This window comes from Oryctolagus cuniculus, chromosome 15 (genome assembly GCF_964237555.1).
Source record: "Oryctolagus cuniculus chromosome 15, mOryCun1.1, whole genome shotgun sequence".
In the NCBI taxonomy this organism is placed as follows: Eukaryota; Metazoa; Chordata; class Mammalia; order Lagomorpha; family Leporidae; genus Oryctolagus; species Oryctolagus cuniculus.
In genome coordinates this window covers 13636652-13660836 of record NC_091446.1, presented here as the reverse complement: position 1 = coordinate 13660836, position 24185 = coordinate 13636652, and the positions used below count along the sequence as shown (strand labels likewise).

The 24185-nt window shown below is 55.7% G+C and overlaps 1 protein-coding gene and 1 long non-coding RNA gene across 12 annotated transcripts in view; one reads left to right on the top strand and one right to left on the bottom strand.

Moving 5' to 3' along the window:
• The first annotated feature begins 16 nt into the window (after positions 1-16).
• Positions 17-2692, top strand: LOC103351433 (uncharacterized). Its single transcript, XR_519218.4, has 2 exons — positions 17-653; positions 2202-2692. It is a non-coding gene; the product is annotated as an uncharacterized lncRNA (long non-coding RNA).
• Positions 655-24185, bottom strand: part of HSPA12A (heat shock protein family A (Hsp70) member 12A) — a 145906-nt gene continuing 122375 nt past the window's right edge. For 9 of the 11 annotated variants that reach the window (XM_051824194.2, XM_017348602.3, XM_051824196.2 and 6 more), the window contains 8 exons: positions 22653-22757; positions 21613-21729; positions 14981-15152; positions 11531-11617; positions 10884-10988; positions 9988-10246; positions 5919-6022; positions 655-5237 (listed from right to left, as the gene is read on the bottom strand). In XM_051824194.2, the coding sequence (XP_051680154.2) occupies positions 4600-5237; positions 5919-6022; positions 9988-10246; positions 10884-10988; positions 11531-11617; positions 14981-15152; positions 21613-21729; positions 22653-22757 (1587 nt within the window). In that variant the 3' untranslated portion in view covers positions 655-4599. The remainder of the gene's footprint in view (positions 5238-5918; positions 6023-9987; positions 10247-10883; positions 10989-11530; positions 11618-14980; positions 15153-21612; positions 21730-22652; positions 22758-24185) is intronic. The other 2 variants (XM_070057157.1, XM_051824197.2) reach the window with 1 other exon arrangement.

Below are 24185 nucleotides of genomic sequence, written 5' to 3'. Positions count from 1 at the left end.
CCACCCCGCCCGCCCAGCGTCGCCTCTGTCTCCTTCCTTCCCCCCGGGATGCCCACTGTGAAGCCGGCAGGGAGGGGCCGGGCCGCTTTCCCCGCCCACAGCCCGCAGTGGCCGCTCTGCCCGCTGCCTGGGGGCGCTGCGGCGTGGGCTGCGTGTTTACCCCGCGCGCCCGGCTTTCTCTGCCTACGCTCTAAGGAAACTCAACCTCAGATGGGGACCGATGGAGCCAACGCCTTTCCTGCCCCACTAAGAGTCCTCGGAGCCCACCTCAGGCCCTGTAGAAGCTTCTAGAGCCAGCTGCGGAGTGTGACCCTGGTGTGGCTCCAGGTGCAGCTTCCTGTGCCTGCGAGGACGCCAGAGGGCAGGGCACTGTGCCAGGCCTTCCGCATTTTCAAATGTGGGTGCAATGGAGTTGTCAGGGGTCCCCACGGGCTTTCTCTCTGGTTAGAACACCTTCTTCCAACACCAGGCTCTGCGGACATCCCTGACGCTTTGGTTCCCAGCCAATGAAGGCAGGGCTGGTGTTGGCGTGACTGTTAAGCTTACAATATGGAGGAACCAGCCGCGGCCCAGACTGGAGAAGGGGCGGTGGGCAACAGCCGAGCATTGCTGCGCTCACAGACCCCGAACGGAGACAAAGGCAGTCTTGCTCGGTGAGATCCAGAGTTTTGCTTTATTAGACATCGGTGGAGACAAGAGTTTGTAGATACAATCCCGTCAAGTTGTGAACCGCTGCACAGGTTGTGAAGTTTGGGGTTTTCTTGTAGTGCACAAGACCCCAGTGGCTGAGATTTGTAGGATAAATGCTTTCCTATTTCAAGCAGATGGGCAGTGTAGGTGACACGATGACCAACAGTGTTAGGCTGGTCACCCCCGTGGGCCAGTTCCCAGCATACAGGCATCCACAGCTTCATCACAGCTATTACATCTCTACAATGTGAAGTTCGAGCTCCAGCTAATAGTGCATTGGACTCCTGCTTATATCAGTGCATGCAATTCATGGCTACCCTGGCACTTAACCAGACTTGGACTCTAAAAGCTAAACTTGGTCTAGATAACATTCTAAGGGTGGGGCAGGCTCTGTAATCCGGACTCACCTCAGCCCTCACTCCGCAGACACACTCATCTGCCTCCTCCTCTTCCCTGTCCTGTCTGTAACTTGTCCTGCCCTTCAGCATTTATTGTTGCCTGCTGTGTTCAGAAAGGGAAGTTACAAGAGAAATCCCTGACAGTTTTGCTTCCAGGAAGCATGACCATCAGATAATATGCCAGGGACAACTGAGACACGAGTCAAGACAACAGGCCTTCTAGAAATGTTCTACGGTTAGGAAACGTGTCCAAGTGTACTTGTCCAGTGTTCTTATTCTAGAATATTTCTAGGGGTGGGAGTGGCTTTGGAGGTCTCATTGAAAGTTTTAACTACTCAGGCTGCATCTCTGGGGCCAGGAGGAAGTCTAATTAAATTGTCACCCCCTGTCCATCATCTGTTTGCCAACATTGCAGGTTTCTAGCAGCTCATCAAAGAGAAATAGTAGACAAGGAGACATCATTAATGCAAGGCAGGAAAGGCTTTACATCAGCAAAAAAAAAAAAAAAAGGAGAAGAAGGGGGCTTGACTATATTACTCTCAGTTACACCTAACCCAGCAGAAAAGCTGGGATAATGTACACTTCTTCCTTTGGCTTTGGAAAATTACAGTCGTCACACAGAGGAGACCACGTTTTGCCTGTACAGTGACTGCTTTGCCTTAGAAGGAAGCTTGACAGCCCCACAGGATGTAAAGTGTTTCATAGGTTCTCCCGCACAGAACTGTAACCTTCTGTTCTCCAAGTCTGGACAGGAGGATTGATAGGTAATGCTTTAGATACAAGCTGTAGGCCTCTGGGAAGGATGTGTGCGGGCAAGGGTCTGACAACACCATCATCCAGGGGCCGCACGGACTCAGGGGGTCCCCCCCCTCATCAGTTGCTCCATCCTGCGCACATAGTCCCTAGCTAGGCATCAGCATAAATTGATGATTCATGAGCGCAATGAAGGGATAGCAAAATTGGGGATAGCAAGGTCAACAACAACAATCAAAGAGCGTTATTTTTAAACAAGAAAAGCAACACAGTAGAAATAAAGATTCTGTACAAGATTCTGACATTGTATGTACATAAAATTCTGTTTCTCAGAACTAAGCTCAAAAGTCTTCTTTGTAGACAAACATGGCTGCCAGCCCCAAAGAGAGACCCTAGAGACAGCTGTGAAACAGAGCAGGCAGCAAGAGGACGAGAGCAAAGACTGTCCCGGCTGTGGAACCCTGCCCGGACATCATGGGACCAGACTCCCTACTTCTGTGGCTGTTAGTATTTCCCGTTCTAGCGGGGATTCTGCAGCAGATGAGGTGAGAAGAAGACAGAAGTGTTAAAATGAAATTTGAAACGCGACTGAAAATCTGCCTATCGGCTATGCTAATGGCCTGTGGGTCCAACTCCCATTCGAAGTCTGTTCCCTCCTCTATTCAATCAGGGTGCATCCCGAGATGTAAAATTGGAATGAATTCCAGCAGGTGGAAAACACAGCTTTGAACAGATCAGATGGGCTGTGAGTCAGATTCTTGATTCTTTCTTTCTTAGTTGGTTCCTGATGTTGGAGAAAACAGGAGAGAACAGAGACCACCGGGGGTCAGCCCCGTTCTTAGTTCTTCTCCCCTGAAATCTTTTTCCTCCCAGGCCCTTCCTAGGACAGTTGAAAGTGCCATCCCCAAGGGGGGGTGGGGTAGGGAGGCAGCTCACTCACTCAGACAATGGACTAGGGCATCACTCACCACGGGTCAGCTCTCTTCCAAAGGGAGCCCTAGGTGAGACGAGAGGGTACATGCTGTGGGCCCTGTGTGGGCTTCAACAAAACCTAAAGTTGGGAAATCTCAAATGTCAATGGGACATCAATCACTTGTGGTGTATCCTAAAAATGCAGATTCCTGCCCCCTCTTCAAGAGTCAACTTCGGTTAAAAAGGGGCAGGAACCAAGCCCCCGTTTTTGACAAGTACTCGAACGACTCAGATGAAAGTGAGCCCCAGATCTGCCTCGAGAGAACTGGCTTAATTCATCAAGCAGGTGTCGCCAGATTCTTTTTAGACAGACTTTAAAAACGGGAGGTTGTAATGAACTATTTCATAGAACAGAGGAGCTGAGCCTCTCTCAAAGTGTGGGAACCAATGGCCAAAACCTTTAAGGACACAGGAATGAGCAGGGTTGGGGAGAGGGAGTAATTTTAAGTCTGGAAGGTTTTCGAGGTCGGGGCTGGTCCGGACGTCTGGGCTTGGTGAAGGCGACAAGGCACAGCGCTCCTGGTAGGATTGGCTAGAATGGCTAACAGCTGGTGAACTTGGGAGTTGGGGGTTGGTGTTCTGGGAATTACCCCACAGCACATGCTGTTGAACCTCCTCTAACCTGCGGGTTTACTTTTTGCAATTTCAGTTACCGTTGGTCAACTGTGGTCCCCCAGCACAGCCCAGGATAGTAAGATCTTTGGAGAGAGGGCAACCACACTTATGATACTTCATTGCTGTAATTATTCCACTTTATTATTAGTTATTGTTTTAAGCTTTCACTGTGCCTAATTTATAAGTTAAACTTTTATCATGTGTATGTATAGATAGGAAAAAGACATACATATTATATGACGAGGACTTCCAGAAGTTCATGGAAAATCTGCATTATCTTTTAATTCCATTTCCTGCAAACTTTTGGAAGACCCCTGTAGCTAGAATTCAGTGCTAGGCACAGTTTGCAGGCACCCACTTCGAGGGGATGAGTGGGAGGTCTTGGAATGAATCCCCCATGGAGGAGGGGGATGAATATAATTTGGGATATGTCAGTAACTCCTGAACAGCAGAGCAAGTTTCCACCTGCTGAAAAGCTGAGGTGTGAGCGCTCCTACTCGTGGCAGTCCCGGCGGGGGAGCCAAGGCTGCAGTTTTCCTTTGCTAAGCTGCCTTGGAATTTAAATTCTATGAGAACCTAAAATAGTGCCCTGTGTAGGCTGTCTTCTCCCACCAGCTACCATCGTGCCAAGTTCCCCCTGAATCACCACTTTTGATCCCACCATGAGGAAAAGAAATTAGCTGCAGATGGGTGGCATTTTGTGTTGACTGCCATCCAGAAAACATGAAGGACAAAACGAAAGTCCCAGATAAAGATCTCCCCCTGGCTCAGAGATCTCCCTTGAAACCTAGGAAGACGCCACAGGGCTTCCACCGGAGTTCGACTCAGCAGAGACATGTGTACCGCAGCCCATCCGCTGCTGCGGCCCAGCGCCAGTCGCCTTGTCACACGGCGGGTCCTCCCTCCACTCTGTCCCTATGGAAATGAGCTGCTCTCCCAGGGTCCTGAAATCTCCTGTTCTCAAACCTCAACTTCCACTTTCGGCCGTTGTCCTGACTCCAGTGACTGACTCAGAAATCTCCTTGTTCCTGGCCCTGGATGTTCTCAGCTTCCCTGACGAAATTTGGGCAGACGATGGCAAGGGGTCAAGGTCAGGGACAGGACGGTCAAGGCTGAGGTCAGCAGATGCAGATGAGTTGAGTCCAAGGGGGCAGGCAGCAGGGAGGGGTGGTTAGTAATTTAAGAAGTCGATCCCTACTTTGACACTCTTTGAGGTGGCTATATCAACGGCCGTGGCCTTAATCTCGGTGTCCCCAAACTGCATGAGGGTCTGGATCTCCCTCCGGGCGGGCACCGCCGCACCGCTGGTGCCCGTGAGATCCAGGCGGAGCGTGCCGCACTTCTTCACCCCGGGGTCGGTGATGAAGCTGACGCTGTCATGCTCAGCGCTGTAGATGTTGATGACGATGACCAGCTGCGAGGGCTTGGCGGGGGTGTAGCTTCGCTTGACCAGCTCGCCCAGGGCCACTGACTGGTCTGCCGAGATGAACTTGTCGAAGACGTCGGTGCACCAGCGTGTGCCATCTTTCACCAGCAACTTCTCGGGCGGGTGCTTGCCCTCCACGTAGCGGTTCAGCACACCCACCCCGTAGGTGAGCGGGGACCGGCGCACCTTGATCACCGCGGGGTCCAGGCCGAAGAGGACGGCACCCTTGAGGATGGTGAGGCCCACGTCCTGGGGGATGATGATCCGGCACTTGTCGCCGAAGGCAGCCTGCACCGCCTGCTGCAGCAGCGGCGCCTCGGCAAAGCCACCCACCAGGAAGAGGAACTTGACCGTGGACACCTCGGGCTTCTGAAACAGATCCCCTGAAAAGCAAGAGGGAGACAGAACATCGCGTTGGTGAAAGCCAGCAGGCACACGAGCCGTGGGCCGCCCGAGCCCGTGGCGAGTGGACAGAAACCACGTGGGCCGCCTGCAGAGCTGGCTGGCGGCATCCGAGCTCACTGAAGAGAATTCTCCAGGAGCCATTCTGTTTTATTTAATTGAGAGATGGACAGCAAGAGCTCCCATCCAGCAGGCCCCTGCTGGACCTCAATCCAGCGAGTCTGCTGTGTGTCCCTGGGTCAGGGCCACTGGCAGGGGCAGTAGGACTGCATGCCAGGTCCTCTTTGCCCCGGGAAAACCTTCCTTTGGTTCCCACCACAGCTGCTTCTCTCCCAGCAGGGTGAGGACCCCCCGTGTCCTGATGAGGCAGACAGTGCACTCCCTGGAGGCTTCCCAGCTCCTATTTCTCTGTCTTTTGGGGCCAAACTGGAACCCAGGTGAGGGCAGGCTCTCGGCGGCTCTGCAGGACCTGAGGAGAGGGGTGGGACCTCCTCGCTACATGACCAAGCCCTGCTCACTCCTGTGGCTTCCAGCCCAAGCCCTGCTCACTCCTGTGGCATCCAGCCCCAGGCCCCCTACCAGCCTGACTCCTGATGCTGGAGAAGTCAGGCCCCAGTCTCAGCTCTGCCCCGCTGTGTGGCCAAGGCGCCGCAGGCACTTACGGAGGTGCTCAATGATGCTGTCGATGGTCGGCTTAAAGAGGGCGTTCATGGCGTCCGGGCTCATCCGCAGCATCCCCTGCGAGGACCACTTCACGAAATCCACGCTGGGAGAGAAGGGGGGAGCAGGCAGTGAGGGTCTCCCTGAGAAGTCCTGTGCCCTGGCAGAACGCCTGTCACACCCCAGAGCAGAAAGAGCTTGCAAGTCAAAAGCTCCCTTGGACGTCCTCCAACCTGCAGGACCTCGACCCTTAGCCGCTCACCAGCTAGGACCGAATCTCTTCTGTTTCTCTGCTTCGGGCTGTGGCCGACCTGCTGCTGGGATACTGGAAGCCAAATGCAGTAGCAAAGGGGCGTAAATAAAGGGCAGCCCTCTCTTCTGGAGGACCCCATCTGATTCTAACAAAGGTTGGATGCCATGATATTAAAGACTCATCCGGTGTGGTGTCTGTACTGCCGGGTAAGGCTACCAAGATACCAGCGCGGGCACCCGGCTGCATCACCTGCGCCCCAGGCACCTGTCACATGTCAGTGACAAGCTCAGTCCTACTGGATGCCCTTCCTAGTCCCTCTGTCAAAAGCACAGCATGGGGCTGGCACCACGGCTCAACAGGCTAATCCTCCGCCTAGCGGCACCAGCACACCGGGTTCTAGTCCCGGTCGCCCCTCTTCCAGGCCAGCTCCCTGCTGTGGCCAGGGAGTGCAGTGGAGGATGGCCCAAGTGCTTGGGCCCTGCACCCCATGGGAGACCAGGAGAAGCACCTGGTTCCTGCCTTCAGATCAGCGCGGTGTGCCGGCCACGGTGGCCATTGGAGGGTGAACCAACGGCAAAGGAAGACCTTTCTCTGTCTCTCTCTCTCTCTCTCTCTTTCTCACTGTCCACTCTGTCTGTCAAAAAAAAAAAAAAAAAGCACAGCATGTCCAGGGCAGCAGCAGCGTGAAGCAGGGACAGGGACCCAGGGTGGCCGGCCACCACCGCGCAGCAGCTGCGGGCTTCTCTAAGACCTGAGCGTGGCAGAACAGCTCTCCGTCCCATCTACTGTGTGAGCGCCGTCCTCACATCTGGAAGTTGGGATAACAGACTCACCTTGTCTCCCTCACAGGTGACGGTGAATATCAAGTGAGCGACCACAGTGGGAACTTTCTGATGCTCCACGGATGCCACGAACTGTTTATTCCCCAGACCCGCAGCCTGTGCCCCGCCTGTGCGAAAGCTGGGGGCCAGGCACGCGGCAATCCACCCTTGAACCCAGCACACACCAGATGCTTCCCCGACACTCTGTAGATGATGCCAGCAATTCTTCCCATGGCATGGACCAAGGGACACTGTGGCATGGGGTGGGGTGACCCCACAGCTGTGGCTAGTGTCCTCAGTAGGAGGATTGGCAGGCCCCTCAAACTCTGCAGGCAGGACTTGGGGTTCAACACAGAGGCGGGTTCCTCTGAAGGGGGCCAGTGGGGCAGAGAGGACATCGGTCCAGTCAGAGTCCAGTGTAGCCCGGCTCCAAGGACAAGAAGACCGGGACTCAAATCCACCGTGTTGCCCTAGTGCTTCTTAGAGAAATGGCCAAGCTGAGTCAGGAGGGGTTTCTCCACCTCCTAGAGGCAGAGATGTGGTCAGAGACCACCAGGACCTCCTGTCCAAGGCCCTCAGAATCATGTGCAGAGGCAACAGTTGGCCAGTGCGGGATGACCTGAGCCTCAATAAGGACATAGGTGTCGTGGCTGAAAACACACCAGACACGCTTATGCCATGAATGCTTACTCATGCTGTCCCTGTGTCCCACAAGAGAATAAAAACCAATTCTTTAGCCACTCTGGAGGATGTTAGGAAATCAACTCTCCAGGGATTCTGGCTCATAAATGAAGGCATTAACCCAGGCATTTTTCTGTCTTTCCAACAGGAACTGGTTTTTATTTTATTTAATTTTATTTTTGACAGGCAGAGTTAGACAGTGAGAGACAGAGACAGAGAGAAAGGTCTTCCTTCCATTGGTTCACCCTCCAAATGGCTGCTACGGCCAATGTTGTGCTGATCTGAAGCCAGGAGCCAGGTGCTTCCTCCTGGTCTCCCATGGGGTGCAGGGCCCAAGCACTTGGGCCATCCTCCACTGCCCACCCGGGCCACAGGAGAGAGCTGGACTGGAAGAGGAGCAACCGGGACAGAATCCGGCGCCCCAACTGGGACTAGAACCCAGGGTGCCAGCACCACAGGCGGAGGATTAGCCTAGTGAGCCACGGCACCGGCTCCAACAGGAACTGCAAACAAAACCACTGTGGAGAAGATTCTCGCTCAAGCAGTATTCCAGCTCAACTGATGAAGAAAGAATGACAGCCTGCGCAGCCGCACGGCCACATGAAGGAATGGACGCGGGCAATGACCGAAAGGCACGAACATCACAGAGAAGAGACAGCGCCTGTGCCCTGATGCGATGCGGTGGGAAATGCCCCAGCCAGGGACTAGATCTGCAAACCTGGACCCGATCACTCCTCTAAGTCAAGCCACAACACGTTCCCAGTGGAGAGTAGAACAGTGTTACGTAACACCCCGGGCAGGCGGGGAGCAAAAGCAGACAGCAGAGAACTCAGCAGCTTGAACAGCCGTGTTGTTGCGGAATAAACCGTAAACAGGAGGGGCCTGTACGCTCGGCGTACGCCACAGCACGTCATGCCCTCGCCGTGTGCAGCCCTCGCGTGCACCATGACGCAAATGGAGAGACTTTATGAGCTAAGTGGAAAACCAATGTTAATGCTGACTAGGTGGTTGATGATGATGATGGTACTATGGTTGGGACTTAGAACGTGTCTCCTGCAGAGCCCCACACTGACGCAGGAGGCTGCTTCGGAAGGCTGATGGGAACACAGTGAAGCGGAAGTGTCTTTTGGCGCAGGAAGTTTCGAGCTCCTTGCGCGCAAGAGGTCTTCCAGAAGCTCATGAAAAAGCCGTGTTAGAGAAGCAGCTGCACCAAGAGACATTTCTCTTTTATTTTCATTTTTCCATGAACTTTTAAAGGTATTCTTGTATTTGTGTATTAGAGGATAAACCATGTGGCCAGCACCACGGCTCACTTGGCTAATCTCCGTCTGCGGCGCCGGCACACCGGGTTCTAGTCCCGGTCGGGGCGCCGGATTCTGTCCTGGTTGCTCCTCTTCCAGGCCAGCCCTCTGCTGTGGCCCGGGAGTGCAGTGGAGGATGGCCCAAGTGCTTGGGCCCTGCACCCCGTGGGAGACCAGGAGAAGCACCTGGCTCCTGGCCTCAGATCGGTGCAGTGCACCAGAAATAGCAGCCATTTGGAAGGTGAACCAATAGAAGGAAGACCTTTCTCTCTGTCTCTCTCTCTCTCTCACTGTCTACTCTGCCTGTCAAAAATAAATTAATTAAAATAATAAAATTAAAAACAGAAGATAAACCATGTGAATCTTCTATAAAATGCTTGGGGGGGGGGCAGATGAGGATGTAGTGTGGCAGGAAACTGACCGGATGAAAGGTTTGTGTTTCTGTTTTACAGGGCAAACGACTGGGACTTTTCCCCTCAGAAAAACGTGTTAGGTATGTGAGTGTGTTTAACACAGTAATCGTTTCACTAAGGATATGTCTACCAACAAAATTGTGAAGCTTATAAGAAACCTGTGATTTTGGTCTATTATTTTTAAAATTCAGCTTTAACCCATCTTCCAGATAAGTTCATTTTGCAACATTCTGAGCCACCAATGCTTGTGGACAAGGGAGTCTGAGAGGCAGCAAACCCAGAGCCCCTGGAGTCCAAGCTAAATGTCCCCGCTGTCAGGAAGCTTCTACGCCTCAGTGAATACCAGCTAGCACACGGGTACTACCTCCAGGTCCCCTGCCTTCTGATAAGCACCTAACATCCACACAGCCATTCTGTCCCCGCCGGAACCCTGTAGGGTGAGTAGAATTAGTATGCCCACTTTCCAGACAAAAAGACTGAGGATCAGAGAGGCGAGTCCCTTGCCCACAGTGAGAGCCCACAGCAGCCAGAGTCCACATCCACTTCCCCTCCCATCCGCACCATCCCCCGCTACGTCCGTGCCAAAGGCAAGCCTCACGCACTTGCTCTTCCTCAGGGCGTGCTCCACGCTGTGCCCACGGAACTTCTTGTAGTAGTCGATGAACGAGAAGGGCAGGGTGATGTTCAGCGGGTTGGTTCGGTCTGGGGCGGCTGCTCTTTTGCGAGACTCGAACGCGATCATTAGGTCAACCCAGGCCGCGGGACGTTTGATTTTGAATTGTTCGATAAAATCCTCTCCAAATATCTTACACAGGAGCTTTTCGAATTCATAATCTACTCCTAAGGATCCGTAGGGTCCACCTGAGTTGGGAACAAAATGGGAGCCTGCGATGTTAGAAACCATCAGAAACGGAGCCCAAACTCTGAGAGACAGGCATGCGCTGGGCTCGCTCTCCTCTGAAGCCCAAGGCAACAGGGCCCTGGACCCACTCGGCAAGCAGACTGCAGCTGTCCGGCACCCACACTTGGAACCTCACATTCTTCTCATTCCACGTGCAGAAACTCTTTCCTGCAGGAGTCTCATCACCCATCTGTCTGAAATCAATTGCATTTTAAATAAAGTCAAGCCACTGGACTAGCTAGGAGCATCACCGTGTGCCCACCCAGGAGGTCCCAGGGCAGAGCGTGGCATCTCGTCACCCTAAGCAAGACCAGGTGTCCTGGGGCCTCCGAAGGCTGGCCTCAGCTCCAAGTCACAGGCGACAGCAGGTACCATCACCTCCAGAATGTCAGGAGATACGCACGAGATGCCAGATCCCACGTAGCGCCGGTTTGCATTTTAAAGAACAATTAACAGCATTTTGCTTTCCGGTTCCAAGCAGGCATTCGTACTCTCTCCCGCCTACAATCCCACATGCAAGTGACAGGGAGAGAATGAAGTGCTGTGTGAACCCCGAAACAGCTCAGCTATGTGGCAATTAGCCAGGCAGTGGCTCACCTGTGGCTTTATACAGCTCCTTAAGGTGTCCCTCTGGTAACCGGATCTGATGGACTGTCAGGTCCACGGTGCCTCCGCCACTGTCCACAACCACGTACTTGTCACCTGGCACAAAAACAGCCGTCCTTGACACGGACCACTTGCCAAGCCCATCTGCACTACTCCGGGGAGGTGGCAACTTAGCAGCCCCAGCTAAGCACCAGGGGCACTTCTCATCGCACAAAGGTTTGGCTCGTTAGCAGCACAGAGTGGCCCGGGAGGGCCAGGTAAGCATGGATGATGAAGGGCTCTGATGAGTGACCGAAGCACTCACGTCCCACAGTGCTGCATACCTGGCACGCACACGTCCTGCCAGGTGACAAGCACCAGACAGTTACCTGCTGTTTAACCCACGACTGATTCAGGAATGGTGCGTTCCCGTTCTCCTCTTTCTGCTGCAGAGCCTCCGTGGTTTTACGACATGCAAAAGGACAGCGCCCTAAAGGCCTCTCCCTGGGAGAGTGGTCCTCCGAACCCAGTGCTATGAGCATCCTCCAAGAGTGCAAAAGGAACAAATGGCAATGCATCTTTTTATTTTTATTTTCTATTTTTTTTTGACAGCAGCACGTAAAAATCTAGCAAGAGCAAAGGACATTCAAGGACGCTACCTTCCTCCAGCTCAGACCAGATTTCTCCTATGACATTCTCCACCAAAAAGGTCCGGCTCTGCCGATTACGCCGTATGTGTTCCTTAGCTAGTGGCCGACAGAAAGAAAATGACGAGGGTGAGACAGCACGAAGGAGCAAAGTCGTCTGCGGTGGTGGAGGCAACAGTGGAGAGGCGGAGGGATGGAGCAGCTAGCCACTCTTGCTCAGAATGGTTGCTACACACAGCACGGGGAACCACCCAGCCAGCTCTTCCCTGAGAAAGGAGCCCTTTCCCGCCCGCCCCTACAGTTCCTCTGCCTGGTCACTCCCGCCTGGGCCGGGCTGAGAAGCCCACTCTGAACGGCTCCCTCCACTGCTGCCCCAAGGAGCAAGCTGCCTGCCAAGCAGCCTGCGGCTTCCGCGGTGAAAGGGTTGCACATCCAGGAGCTCTGTCCGATCTGAGGAATGCCCATTACGTGTTCTTAATCCTGATCCTACAGATATGGATGGGGTGCCCTCTCCTAACCCTGTTGAGGCCAATATCCGCTGCCACCACAAGGTGGCGCTTCTGAGACCGGCAGTGGACGCAGGCTTGAGGTCATGGCTGCTGCTTGGGCTGGGAGGCCTGTGAGGCTTCCGTTCTTACGTTCAGAGGAGGAAGCAGTCGAGGTGAGGGGACCTGGCAGTCCCCACGACCAACTCCTGTCCCGTGGCCCCTAATTAACCCTCAGTCCACAGACCCCGTGCCTTTGAGATTTAATGACTTCAAGCAGGGGTGGGGAATTCTTTTCTGCTAAGAGCCATTTGCATATTGGCAACTTTGTCTGCAGGCCATACAGAATGATCAAGTTAAAAATGAGCCTGCTATAGACTCACTGAATTTCGAGTCCTCCCTGTAGAAGCCTTGGCAGGGCCAGGCCAGACGATGTCAAAGGCCTTATACAGCTCACAGCTGGGACATTCCTCACCCCACAGGAAGCGGAAAAATGAGATGGGAGACAGGTGCGCAGGGGCAGCCAAGACGGGCAACCCCTTAACCTCTCTGGGCCTCGACTTCCTCATCTATAGAATGGGAATGGTCACGGTTGGCCCAAGTGCCTCACGGGTAGACAGGGCTGGATCTCTAATGGAGCCTCAGCACCCGGCTGGCACACAGCAGGTGGCAATGAAGGCAGGTGTCTAGAAGGACACCTGGTGTTCAACCAGTGACGACCACCATGAGCAGCTCAGAGCAGGCCGGAGGTGACAGATGACAGCTCTGCTGTCCCCTGCGCCGCTGCCCCCTCCCCCAACCTCCTCCTATTTGGAGTCCCTAAGCTGGCGCTGCTGCCTCTGAATTGCCCTACAAGCCTCTCTGTTCCCTGTGATCCAGTGAAGGACCCTTGATCCTCCAGCCTCTTTCAGCAAGAAGCACAGTGTTTGCAAAACAGCTTCTCTGGAGAGTAGAAGGGCAAACAGCAGCCGGTGCCGTCCCACTCCTGGGGGCCAGGGCAGCAGTGGAGAGGGAGCCGCCCCTTATTAAAGAGCTCCCGTGAGCCCGGGAGGGGGCCCCCAAACTCGGAGCTTCTCTCCCGTGGCCCATGCTGGCTCCAGGTGAACTACATGCCAGACCTCGTGGTGGGCGTCTGGTTTTCTAAAACAGTGCCAAGCAAGGCAGGGAAAAAAAAATGTTCTGAGCCCTGAAAAAAATTACCCCTTTTTTTCCAGGCAAATTAAGCCCAAGATTGTGAATAAACCCAGCCTTTATCGATCTCATTAAATCTGTGAGGACTAAGACAATATGGATGGACAAGCGCGTGGAGCCAGGGGCCGAGAGCCAGCTCCGCTCCTCCCCCGTGGCATCCACTGGGCTTGGATGGCGAAGGGACATGCGGAACCCCAGGGGCCCCTGCTTCAGTGCCCCTCCAGGCACCCCCAGATGGCACTCCCTCCTCCAAGGGACACCCGAGCTCTGCGTCATGGCCTCCAGGAGGTGATTTCCAGAACCACAGCGCCCCTCCAGGCGCACGGAGGTGATAACAAATTCCAGGCCGGGCAGGCGGAGCAGCCTGGGGATGGATGCAGTGTGTGAGAGGGAGGGAAGCCAGACACGGAGCTCCCGGAAGGCAGTCATCCGGCGGGGACCGCCTCCCTCCCCCCGCTGCTTGTGGAGTATTAGGAACAGCCAGGCTGCAATTAGCTCATCCCGACATGAATGTCTGTTTACGAACAAACAAGACTCGGCGTGTCAGATAAAAGCCCAGTCGTGCCTCCTTTCTCCAATATAAACAGTCGCGCTGCGGTCCTGTGTGTGTCATGGCTCAGGTGTCTGGGTCAGGTCAGGTGCACCTCGCTGCTCTCAGGAGGCTGCGCATGGCCAGGCCAGCCAGGGGCCCTGGGTTTGAAGGGAAGCCTGTTCCATTCACCTCGGGCACATCGGGCCTAAGGGGCTAACAGACGGGGCCATAGCCTGGGGACAAGGAGAAACGTGAACTGCTGCCTTGTGGCTGCGCTCCACAGACTCCTAACTCTGGGGGTGCAGAGGCAGAGAGGTGGCTGCTGGTGCAGCGAGCCCCGTGAGGAGGAGGGAGGAGGCCCCCACTGGGAGGGCACCAACGCACGTCTATCCAGGGGAGCCGGCGCCCAGTGTGTCCGTGCACAGATCCAGGAAAGCCTGACAGTGAGGTTGGGGGACAGTCCTCACTGGTGTCTCCCTGCTCCTCCTCCTGGGCTCGGGCGTGCTGGGGCAGCCTGGGGGCCTGCACAGTGGCAGGTGGGTCACTGCCTCCAAGGAGTGGAAGGAGCAGAGCTCAGAGCTGCGGTGCACAGCCCAGTCCCTGCACTGCTCCCCAGGAGTCCCCGTGCTCACAGTACTGTCTGGACCCTCACCTAGCCTTCCTGCAAACTCCGGGGCCCTGGACAGACATACAGAGCCTGGAATATTCCGAGACAGCAGTTCTGGGGGCCCAGATGGTGATCCCCTTGTGGGCAGGTGACTACTAAAGAAAAAGCCCCTTACAGTAGCCCTCGGGCTGCCCCCGCCAGGTGAGCATCCTGGGGGCAGCAGAGGCAGCCGCTTCTCCTGCATTGGCAACTCTTGGCTAAGACACACAGTGAGCTCATCACACACAGTGGCACCAGCGAATGAGTCAGCAAGGAACCCACAGTGCTAATGAAGTTAAGGAGAGGTAATGGGATTAGACTAAGAGTCGGTTAGTGGACAAGAAAGCCCAAGCGTCTCAGACAATGCAAGGCCACGGACTGCTGGCAGCTGCTCTCAGGTTCTTGGAGAGAACTACCGTCTACCAGGCACTTGGTGGGTGATGACCCAGGGTAATCGCTGCTTAATTTTGTGGCGGTCTTTGAAGGGCTGAGCACCAAGGGGCCGGGGGCCGGGCTCCTCCTGGGGTGTCCTGCCTCTCCTCACAGCACAGAGAAACCTCCAGGGGTCGGGAGGGGAAAGGAGGGAGGGAGAGAGAGAGCAGAGGTACCCTGTGCAAACCCCGCTCCTACTGTGTCACTGGCGCTGTACCCATTCACGGTTGCCTTGCTGCTCAGCTCGATCATCTGGTGCAGCCGCAGCTTCCGGCAGTAGATGGAGGCCGCCTCGGGCTCCAAGGCAATGATCAGCTGCTCCGAGTTCTCGGGGGAGGCCAGGCCCGCCTGGAAGACAGAAGCAGAGGCTGCGACCCGGGGGCTCCTGGGCAGGACACTGGCTTGGAGGACACCAGGAAGTGACACCCCGGCTCAGCTCGTTTGGGACTGTGCCTGCACAGCGTCCACAGAGCTCAGCATAGAGGTGAGTGGGTGCTGGGCCCCAGACACCCCAGAGGGGCCACAGGCAATGGAGAAGCGACCCTGGGAAGTGCAGGGCCTGGGGACTCCCACACCTGGGGCTGGCTTGGCCCAGAGCTGAGAAGTATGGAGGGAGGTGGGAGAATCTGGACTCCGGGCTGTGGGTGGGACACAGTACACGAGTGGTGGGGGCACAGTGGGGAAGGCCCCAAGGCTTTAAAGACCTTCGCAAGATGCAAGGCAGATGGCCTGCTCCTGGTTCCCACGGGCCACGTGGTCTGCCCGAGTTGGCGCAAATACCAGGCCATAGTAGGATGTCATTTGTGCGTTTGATTGCACTGCATGGGGTCCGGCCTGCTACCTCCGGAGCATTAGGGGTCTTGCTATTTGCCTGCCCAGGGGCTCCATCCAGCAGCAAGACCTCCTGGAACCCACAGTCAGCTGGCAGCAATCGACGTTTCTCCCCTAGTCGCTTGTATTATACACGTCCGTCCCACGCAACAACAAAAACCCCTTCAGTGATTCGGCCCCCAAGTTCCCATCTGTGCCATCCTTCTGAGAGCATTCGGGATCCTGGCCTGAAGGAGGCGGAACAGCTTCAGCTCCTGATAGTCCACCTGTCCCAGTGCCAGTCCCCAGGGCCCAAAGAAGGGTCAGCCCAGGCCCACCCACCTGATGGCACCCAGAGAAGTGAGCGCACCTAGCCTCCTGCCAGGTCCCTGCCCACCTCCCCTGGCCATGAGGAAACAGGAGGTCTCGCCTGCCTGTGGGGGGTGTTCAGGGGCACAGGGTCCCCCTGGCCACCAGCACGATGGACAGAGAAGCCTGCTTTGTCCCCATCACTGCGTGCTGCTGTCTTTGTCACCATTTCCCAGGGGCCCTCGGGGTGCTGCCCATGTCCACTTTGGAGACAGTCCCCTCCACCGACTCTACACCAGACTGTTGATGGGCAGGGGATTCTTCTTGGGGATCAGGGACAGAGGTGTGCTATCTGTCTCTGTCTTTGTCTCTTGGTCCATCTGTCTTTCTCTCTGCTTTGGAAATACATAAAAATAAGCAATAAAAAAACCTGCAAAAGAAAGAGTACATGGGATAAAAGAGACATCTGCACTTTCCCCGACATTCTCAGCAGGAACTCTGGCTTCCAGGGGAACTGCTTACATAGAAATCAATAAATCTTAAAGGAAAACAAAGAAAGAAAATCAAATCAGGAAGTTCAGGGGCATGAAGAGCTGTGAGCAAAGGCATGCGGCGTGAGGTGTCCCGTGTGTGGGCGTGTGGCCGACAAGCCAGCAGGACAGTCCCTGCCGGGACACTGCCATACCCTGAGAAGGCCGCGGGAGAGATGCCTGGGCTCGCGGAGTCTGCCCACCCAGTGGGGGCGGTGCCTTTGCTCCCCAGGGGGGCTGGACTTGGCTCCATGGCAAAAGTCCCGTAGGAGGTCCCCCATAGCTGGAGAGGATGGAGAAACCCTGGGTCTGGGAGATCGGGGACCAAGAAATCACCCTCCTTGTGCCCTATCCCCATCACGTTCTCCAACAAGGGAGGGGCCATGTCCCTACCAGCAAACGCACGTGGAGGCCACGGAGGAGAGCCGTGAGGGGGAGGCAAGAGGGGGCAGCTGGCTCCACCCAAGTCCCATCTCCCCAGAGAAGGAGGAAACCTAAAAGAATGGCCCAGGCTCTCCAAGACCCAGACGCTTTATGTCTTGCAGGAGGACCCAGTGCCCGGATGTGGGAGCTCTGTGTCTGCCTAAAGACACAGGAGCCCTCGGGATGGGGCCGCGGCCAGCTGCACAGAACATTCCCTCGCCCTTTGCTAATTCTGCCTCTGCAGCTCACAGCCACTGTCTTGGCATGAGCTCCCTCTGCACCAGGGCCCTTGGTTACCCAAACACGTGACAGTCTGTGTCCAGCCACGCAGAGGGTGCAGACACGTGTAGCCTCTCCTGCAAGACGGTGCATTTACTGAGTGCAAGAGCAAGTCCTCTTGCGAGCCCAGAGGTAGCAGCTGAGCAAAACAATGGAGCACCCTCCAGCCAGTCTTTCCCCGGCAGTTCTCTGCCCTTCGTCTTTGTCAGCACGCCACACGCGTGACCGGGGGAGTCCGCAAAGAGAAAGCACACTCCCCCACCTGACACCCCCAGGAATCTGGGGCACCAGGAGCAACCTCCTAGCATGCCTCTGGCATCACAGGCTCCACCCAGGGCAGCAGGTGAGAAAACCGCCCTCCAGGGAGACGGGGGAAGCGGTGTTGACACCAGCCACCCCTGCTCCCCAGCCCTGATCAGCCAGGACAATCCAGCCAGGGGACTCCTCTGTCCATGATGGAGAGAAATGGCCGGGCCAGGGAGTGCTCTGCTGGCCTGTGGTCAGGCCACAGCTGCACCAGATCTGGGTGTGCGGAAGCTTGGTTTTTCCCCCCACAGGCTTATTTTTCCCTGCAGCTTGTGCAGAAACGCAAGCCGCGTCTTCCTGTGAGATGAGACGGGCGCACATATGGGAGCATCATTTATTGAACAGGTTTCTGGAACCTGCTAGCGTTCCGCATTTCAGGCAAGATGCCTTGAGAGACGCTGGATTCTTTCCTATGCACAGTTGCTCCCCCGATTCAGTGGGACTCTGTCCCGCTTCCAGGCCTTTCCAAGAGGCCGTCCTTTCTGCTACCAGTTTTTCAATGCGTGCTCTGAAGTGTCTAAAGGTGACAGTGTGGGAAGTACAAGAAGGAGAGAGTGAGCCCATTTCTTCAACAAACGCCTGACACTGACGTGGTCACGAGTCCCACAGGTGACAAGAGTCTGTGTGCGTGGCCGTGAGCCACAGACTTGGCAGAGGACCCAGAACTCCTGACACTGCTCCCACGGACGACGCTGCCCCCTGGTCAGCGGCCGGCTCCGCTCCAGGTCCCCTCTCTCCCCCACCTGCCAGGTGGGAGGTTGACGCTCGGCCCCCACATGACTGTGCCGTGCACTTGTGCTCAGGGGTCTCCGAGAAGCCTAGGAAGAGGAGCTCCCTTTCCCCGTGCAAGCACAACGGGCAGGAGCAGTTCCCAGGGGCCTGCTGCAGCAGCTGCTCCAGCTCGTCCTTGCGGCTCCTCCCCCGGAAGTCAGACCGTCCAGACGCGCCTTGGGCAGAAACGTAGTGAACGCGCAGTCCCCACCTTGCTAAAGAAAAGGGATATCCACCTGGCAAAAGACCTTGTCCTAGATGGGTGCCCGGGGAGCACGCCCCAGAGCCGCTGCGCTGAGAATGATTGTTGCTCAGGTCCTGTGTCAGCCAGGGCTCTCCGGAGAGACAGACCAGTAGGAGATAGAAATAGATAGACGATCGATCGATAGATAGATACATAGATAGATAGACAGACAGATACATTGATGATAGATAGACAGACAGATACATAGATAGATGATAGATAGATAGATACATAGATAGACAGATACATAGATAGATAGACAGATACATAGATAGATAGGGAGACAGAAGATAGATAGATACGTAGATAAAGTAGATATGTGATAGAGAGAAGACAGGTGAGTAGATAGATAACCGATCGATAGATAGATGGAGACAGATGATAGAGGATGGAGTTGCTGACTCCTGGCTTCAGCCTGGCCCAGCCCCTGCTGTTGTGGGCATTTGGGGATTGAACTAGCAAATGGAAGATTTCTCTCTCTCTCTCTCTCTCTCTCTCTCTCTCTCTCTCTCTCTCCCTACCTCTCTCTCTAGCTCCGCCTCTCTCTCCCCCTCTGTGTGTGTGTGAGAAAGAGAGAGAGACTCTGCCTTTGAAATACATACATACATAAATCTTTAAAAAACAAAAGAACAGGCCAGCCAAGCCCCAGTCATCGAGACCGCCTGCCTGCAGTGTCTCTGGGCTTCACAAGGCAAATGCCCCACATCCATACAGGCTGTCACACGTGTCCCTGCCAGAAGCTGCTGACCCTCTGCACCCTGGAGCCCCTTTGATCTCATTAACGCCACCCCAGGGCACTGTGCTCCCCCTGCCCCAGACTCCCGGTGTGGGGCCCCACGCCTGTGCCACCGGCTCAGAGACGCAGCCCAGGCAGAGCCGGCCAGGACCCCCACAGCCCTGGCAAACCGACCGGTCCCCGCATGCCTTTCTTTTTCGGGATGAAAATAAGAAAGGACCCTTTCACAGGTCAACCACTGGCTGCTAACGTCTTTCTGTGGGCTGGAAACTGAGACCCCTACCGCATGCACCTTGAGTATCCTGCCTGGGAAAATCTCAGCACACCAGCTGGTGACTTCACAGCCGGCTGGCTCCCAAGGGCCCGTCCTTGAACTCAAGCTGAAGGTCGACCCTACGGACTAGCTCCACGGCGCCCAGGGCTTCTGTGAAGAGCTACACTGCATTTTCCTTCTTGTGTTTTAAAGAACTTGCCTCTTTCTGGAACTCCCACCCGCTTCCTTCAGCCCTGCAAAAACAAATCTATTTTTGGCAGATACGCACACCGAGCCAGATTCTCACGCTGCACAGAGGAAGGGGAGAGCGGAGGGAACAGCCCGGGGAAGGGAAGGGGGCCGTGTGCAAGTGGAACTGGGCCTGCTGCTCGGAGTACAGCCCTGGGCTATGAATGCCGTGCACAGCGCCAAGGCTGCGGGCTGTTTGTCTACACTCTGGGGTTCAGGGGGATTCTCTGGGCACTCTGTAAAGACATGACCCCACATCACAAGTATGTATCCCGGGAGAGGTGTGACAGGGAGAGGGGACATCTATTACCCGGATGATTTGCCCCCAGGCCGGCTGCAGAATGGAGGCTCAGAAAACTAACTCTCAACACGCAGAGCTGATCCAGGCCTCAAGGGTGGGCCTTCCTAAATCCTGGGGCTCGGGTACCAAAGGAGCTTGTTCCGTGTGGGGATCAGAGCAGCCTGTGGTGCCAGCCGTCACCTGTCTGCAAGTCAGGCGTGAGAGTCAGAGACCCTGAGGCGTGTGGCACTGGTGCCCAGAGGGTGAGCTTTCCATGGCACTGGCATGTTCTGTCTCCATGGCAACAGGCATCCTGCTGTTTGGTGCCCCTCGTGGCCTCTCTGCTGCAGTCATGCAGGTGTCTGCCACCAGGTGGCGCTGGCTGCCCTCACCCTCTCCCTGTGCTCTGTGTTGCCCACAGGAGGTCTGAACTGTGGAACAGAGGAAGATCGTGTTGCCTTTATTTGTTCACACGCAGCCTCAGTGTCTGCACTGGGCAGCAGCGCTGGGTCCGGGCAGGGCTGTGGTGTAGTGTGTAAAGTCACCTCCGGCAAAGCTGCCCGCATTCCTTGTGAGTGCTGGTTCAAGTCCCGGCTGTTCTACTTCTGAATCAGCTCCCTGCTAATGGCCTGAAGGCAGGGAAGATGGTCCGAGTGCTTGGGCCCCTGCCACTCACGTGGGAGACTCAGAAGAAGCTCCTGGATCCTGGTTTGGCCTGGCCCAGCCCTGGCCATTGTAACCACTTGGGGAATGAACTAGTGGGTGAAAGATCTCTTTCTCTCTCTCTCTCTCATTCTCTCTCTCTCTAACTCTGCCTTTCAAATAAATTTAAAAATGTTAAAAAAGAAAAAAAAAAAGGAGGGAAGGAAGGGAGGGAGGGAGGGAGGGAGGGAGGGAGGACCGGTGCTGTGGCGTAGCAGGTTAAGCCACAACCTGTGATGCTGGCATCCCATGTGAGCACCAGTTTGAGGCTCAGCTGCTCCACTTCTGATCCAGCTTCCTGCTAATGTGCCTGGGAAAGCAGAGGAAGATGACCCAAGTTGTTGGGCCCCTGCTGCCCATGTGGGAGACCCGGATGAAGCTCCTGGCTCCTGGCTTCTGCCAGCTCAGCCCTGGCAACCGCAGCAATTTGGCAGTGGGCCAGTGGATGGACCATCTCTCTGTCCTCTCTGTCTTTCTCTCTCTGTGTGTACACCTCCTTCTCTGTAACTCTGCCTTTCAAATAAATAAATGTCTTAATTAAAAAAATAAACACTGGTTCATGTCCAAAGGCCTTGTCTTTATTCCCTCCTAATTCACATATTCTTGTCTCCCAAGGCTTTTCCTCAAGGTTCCCAATTCCATTCACCCCTGGAGAAAGGTCTCTGACCTCCAACTTGACATCCTAGCCCCTGAGAATCTGCAGTGGACACATGGCCTGGACACGCACGAAGCTAGAAAGGGCAGGCAGCCCAGCTCCTGTTGCTGTTGGGGTGGCCCCTTCTCCCCCAGAAGGAGGCTGAGGAATGGGAAACCTCCCAGCTCCCTGGGAGCTTGGGAGACACCTGAGCAGGCCACACTCGCCACCGCAGGCCTCTTGGGCCCTTCCCTGGCCCCACCCTCCAGGCCCCGCCCTCACCTGGTAGGCGGCTTGTCTCATGAACTGCTTGGCCGGCTGTTTCCAGATGGCAGGCACGGTGATGACCCATCTGACATCAGAGTTCTCAAACTCCGAACCCGCCTGGTCACTCAGCTCCTGCAGCCGGGGGAGGCAAACGCAGCAGGTTGTGGGGCGTGGCCCGTCCCCGGGGCCACCCCCACAAATTCTGGAGCCATCTGCAAGCCTTCAGGATGGTGCGGAGTTAGCTGCCTCCACTTTGCGCTCCTCCACCCTGCAGCCTCCCGGGACTGCTGGGATGGCCCTGCCTCCACATGAGGGTCTCCTGGGCGGAAAATTTAAGCCCCAGCGCAACCGTGGTGGGGAGTGGGAGTGAGAGCCCTGTCCTCAGGCAGGAACAAAGGCCCCAGGGAAAAGGGCCGTGGGAGTGGGGTCGCTCTCCTCTGCTCCTGCCTCTGGGGGATCTGGTATTTAAAGCTCCATCTTGCAGGTGGAGATGCTGGTGCCGTGACCTTGAATTGGCCCCATCTGTGGTTTTTGTCACACCTGCACACACGGTCTAAGGTATCCATCGCACTCTGGGTGCCTCACCAGCCCCCTACTATAAACCTTGTTTGGCCTCCGATACCCAGGAAGGAAGTCGCTGGCTTGGCTTCTGTGGCTCTTGTCCTGAGCGCACTGATAAAGCTCCCCCTCCCCGCCCCGCTTAGCTCTCCTCCCACTCCCAGGCTCTTGCCTCCCGCAGCTGTTGGCTGGGCTTTATTGCCCCTGAGCTCCCCTGCTGCTGCTCTGCCAGCTTAAACCCTCGCTCCGTCACTCGCTGCCTGGGGACGCCCCTCCCCTGTCTACCTCCTACGGGGGGCCTTCCCCGATGCACCCCACTGGACAGAGTCCCTGCCCCATTTTCCAGTCCCAGCAGCAGAGGCTGAGGGGGCGTCCTGCCATCCTGACTCCCCAGCCCACGCTCTCTCCCTCTAGGCTGCACTGTCTCCCGTACCTTGCAGGTGCAGCAGCCTGGGCCGCCACCTAGCACAGCTGAGGGGCGTCAGCCCCCATCCTACCTTCAGAGCCTGTTCCTTAAAGTACTGTAGGGCATAAGCAAAGATTTCAAGGGCTTTGACTTTCTTGCCGTTCGCCGCCGTCAGGTCTGTATCCATGGTAAGGTCCTGGTTGAGAGGGGGAGGAGCAAAAGGAGATGGTGATGGAGGAGAGACGCCTTCTGGTGCTGGGAACTGGGCGGTCCTGGGCAGCCATGCCTTCCCCATGTTGGAGGCAGAAGAGGATAGCGTAGCCCCTGACGCGGGGCCTGCAGCATCGCTCCCACAGTCACTGCTCCTTCCTTCCTCCCTTTCTCCCGGATCCCCTGGGAGCAGAGTCCAGGAAAGGAAAAGGAGCAGCGGGGCACCCACTGCAGGACACCCATGGTCACCCACGGTCACCCTTGAGGCCCAAGTCTGCCAGCTGGCTACCGTGTGTGATGCTAAACAGACATGAAGCTCTCACTCCCCAGTGCACTGCCAACCAAGTCACCAAAATAGAAGCACTCCTATTTTAAGGCTCGCCCTGTCTCATCCGCTGGGAGCCCAGCACGGCTGCCTCCTTTTCTCTGCCAGAAGCTAAAACAGCTGCTGAGTGTGGTCCTTGGGCCAGGGATGCTTTGGGGGGACAAAGGCCATTAAAAAGTGAGGAGCAAAGTCCCCAAGGGCTGGGAATGTGCACAAAAGTCAACCCATTACTGCCAGCGAAGCAAAGTTCAAGTGGCCTCCAGACTGGGGCAGGCTGGGTAAGCATGCCTCGCCTCCGGAGCAAGAAGCGGCACCGAGTTACCAAAGCGGCCTTGCGCGGCCTGTGCCACACACGCACCCTCCTCCCCGCCAGCCTCCTCCCACTCCTGGGGCTCAGCAGAGACACCCAGGCCTGTGGGCTGCAGCTCTGCGGCAGAGCACCAGGGAGCCTGGGCTCGGACTTGGAAAAAGGAAACTGCAGAAAGTCCTGTGCGTCCACCCAGGCAATCGTGATACTCAGCACCAAATCCCACCGGGAGAGACGGGAACGATTCCGTCCTAGCAGAAGCTGGCCTGCACCTGAGAGACAAGCACGCAGCCTCGGAAGGCAGGGGCTGGCTGCTGAGCTCCCCTCGGCATTTGCTTTGTCATCTGCACACACTGAACAGCAAACAAGCGAAAGCAATAATAATAGGAGCCAGCACGTGCTGTGTTTTGATTCCTTTAATCCTTATAATAGCCCCCTGAGCAAGACACTGTCATTGACTTAATTTTAAAGATACAGTATTATTATTATTATTACACAGTATTATTTTAAAGCTACAGGAAAACAAGGCATGGAGAAGTTAAGTGACTTGGATTAAGTCTCCTGATGGCACCAGAGACTGTCTGGCCCCACCTCCATGTCACCATCTGCCATAAGTAGCAAGAGCCAGAGAAAATTTATCGTGTAAAATGATTAAATTGAAAAAGTCTATACCATAGCCCAGCTTCCTATCAAGCTTTCGGGTGGGGGTATCTCTTTGACTGCGACATGCCACTGAACACAGCTTGCTGGGGACAGAACTAAGGCGCTGCTCTGGGAGCCAG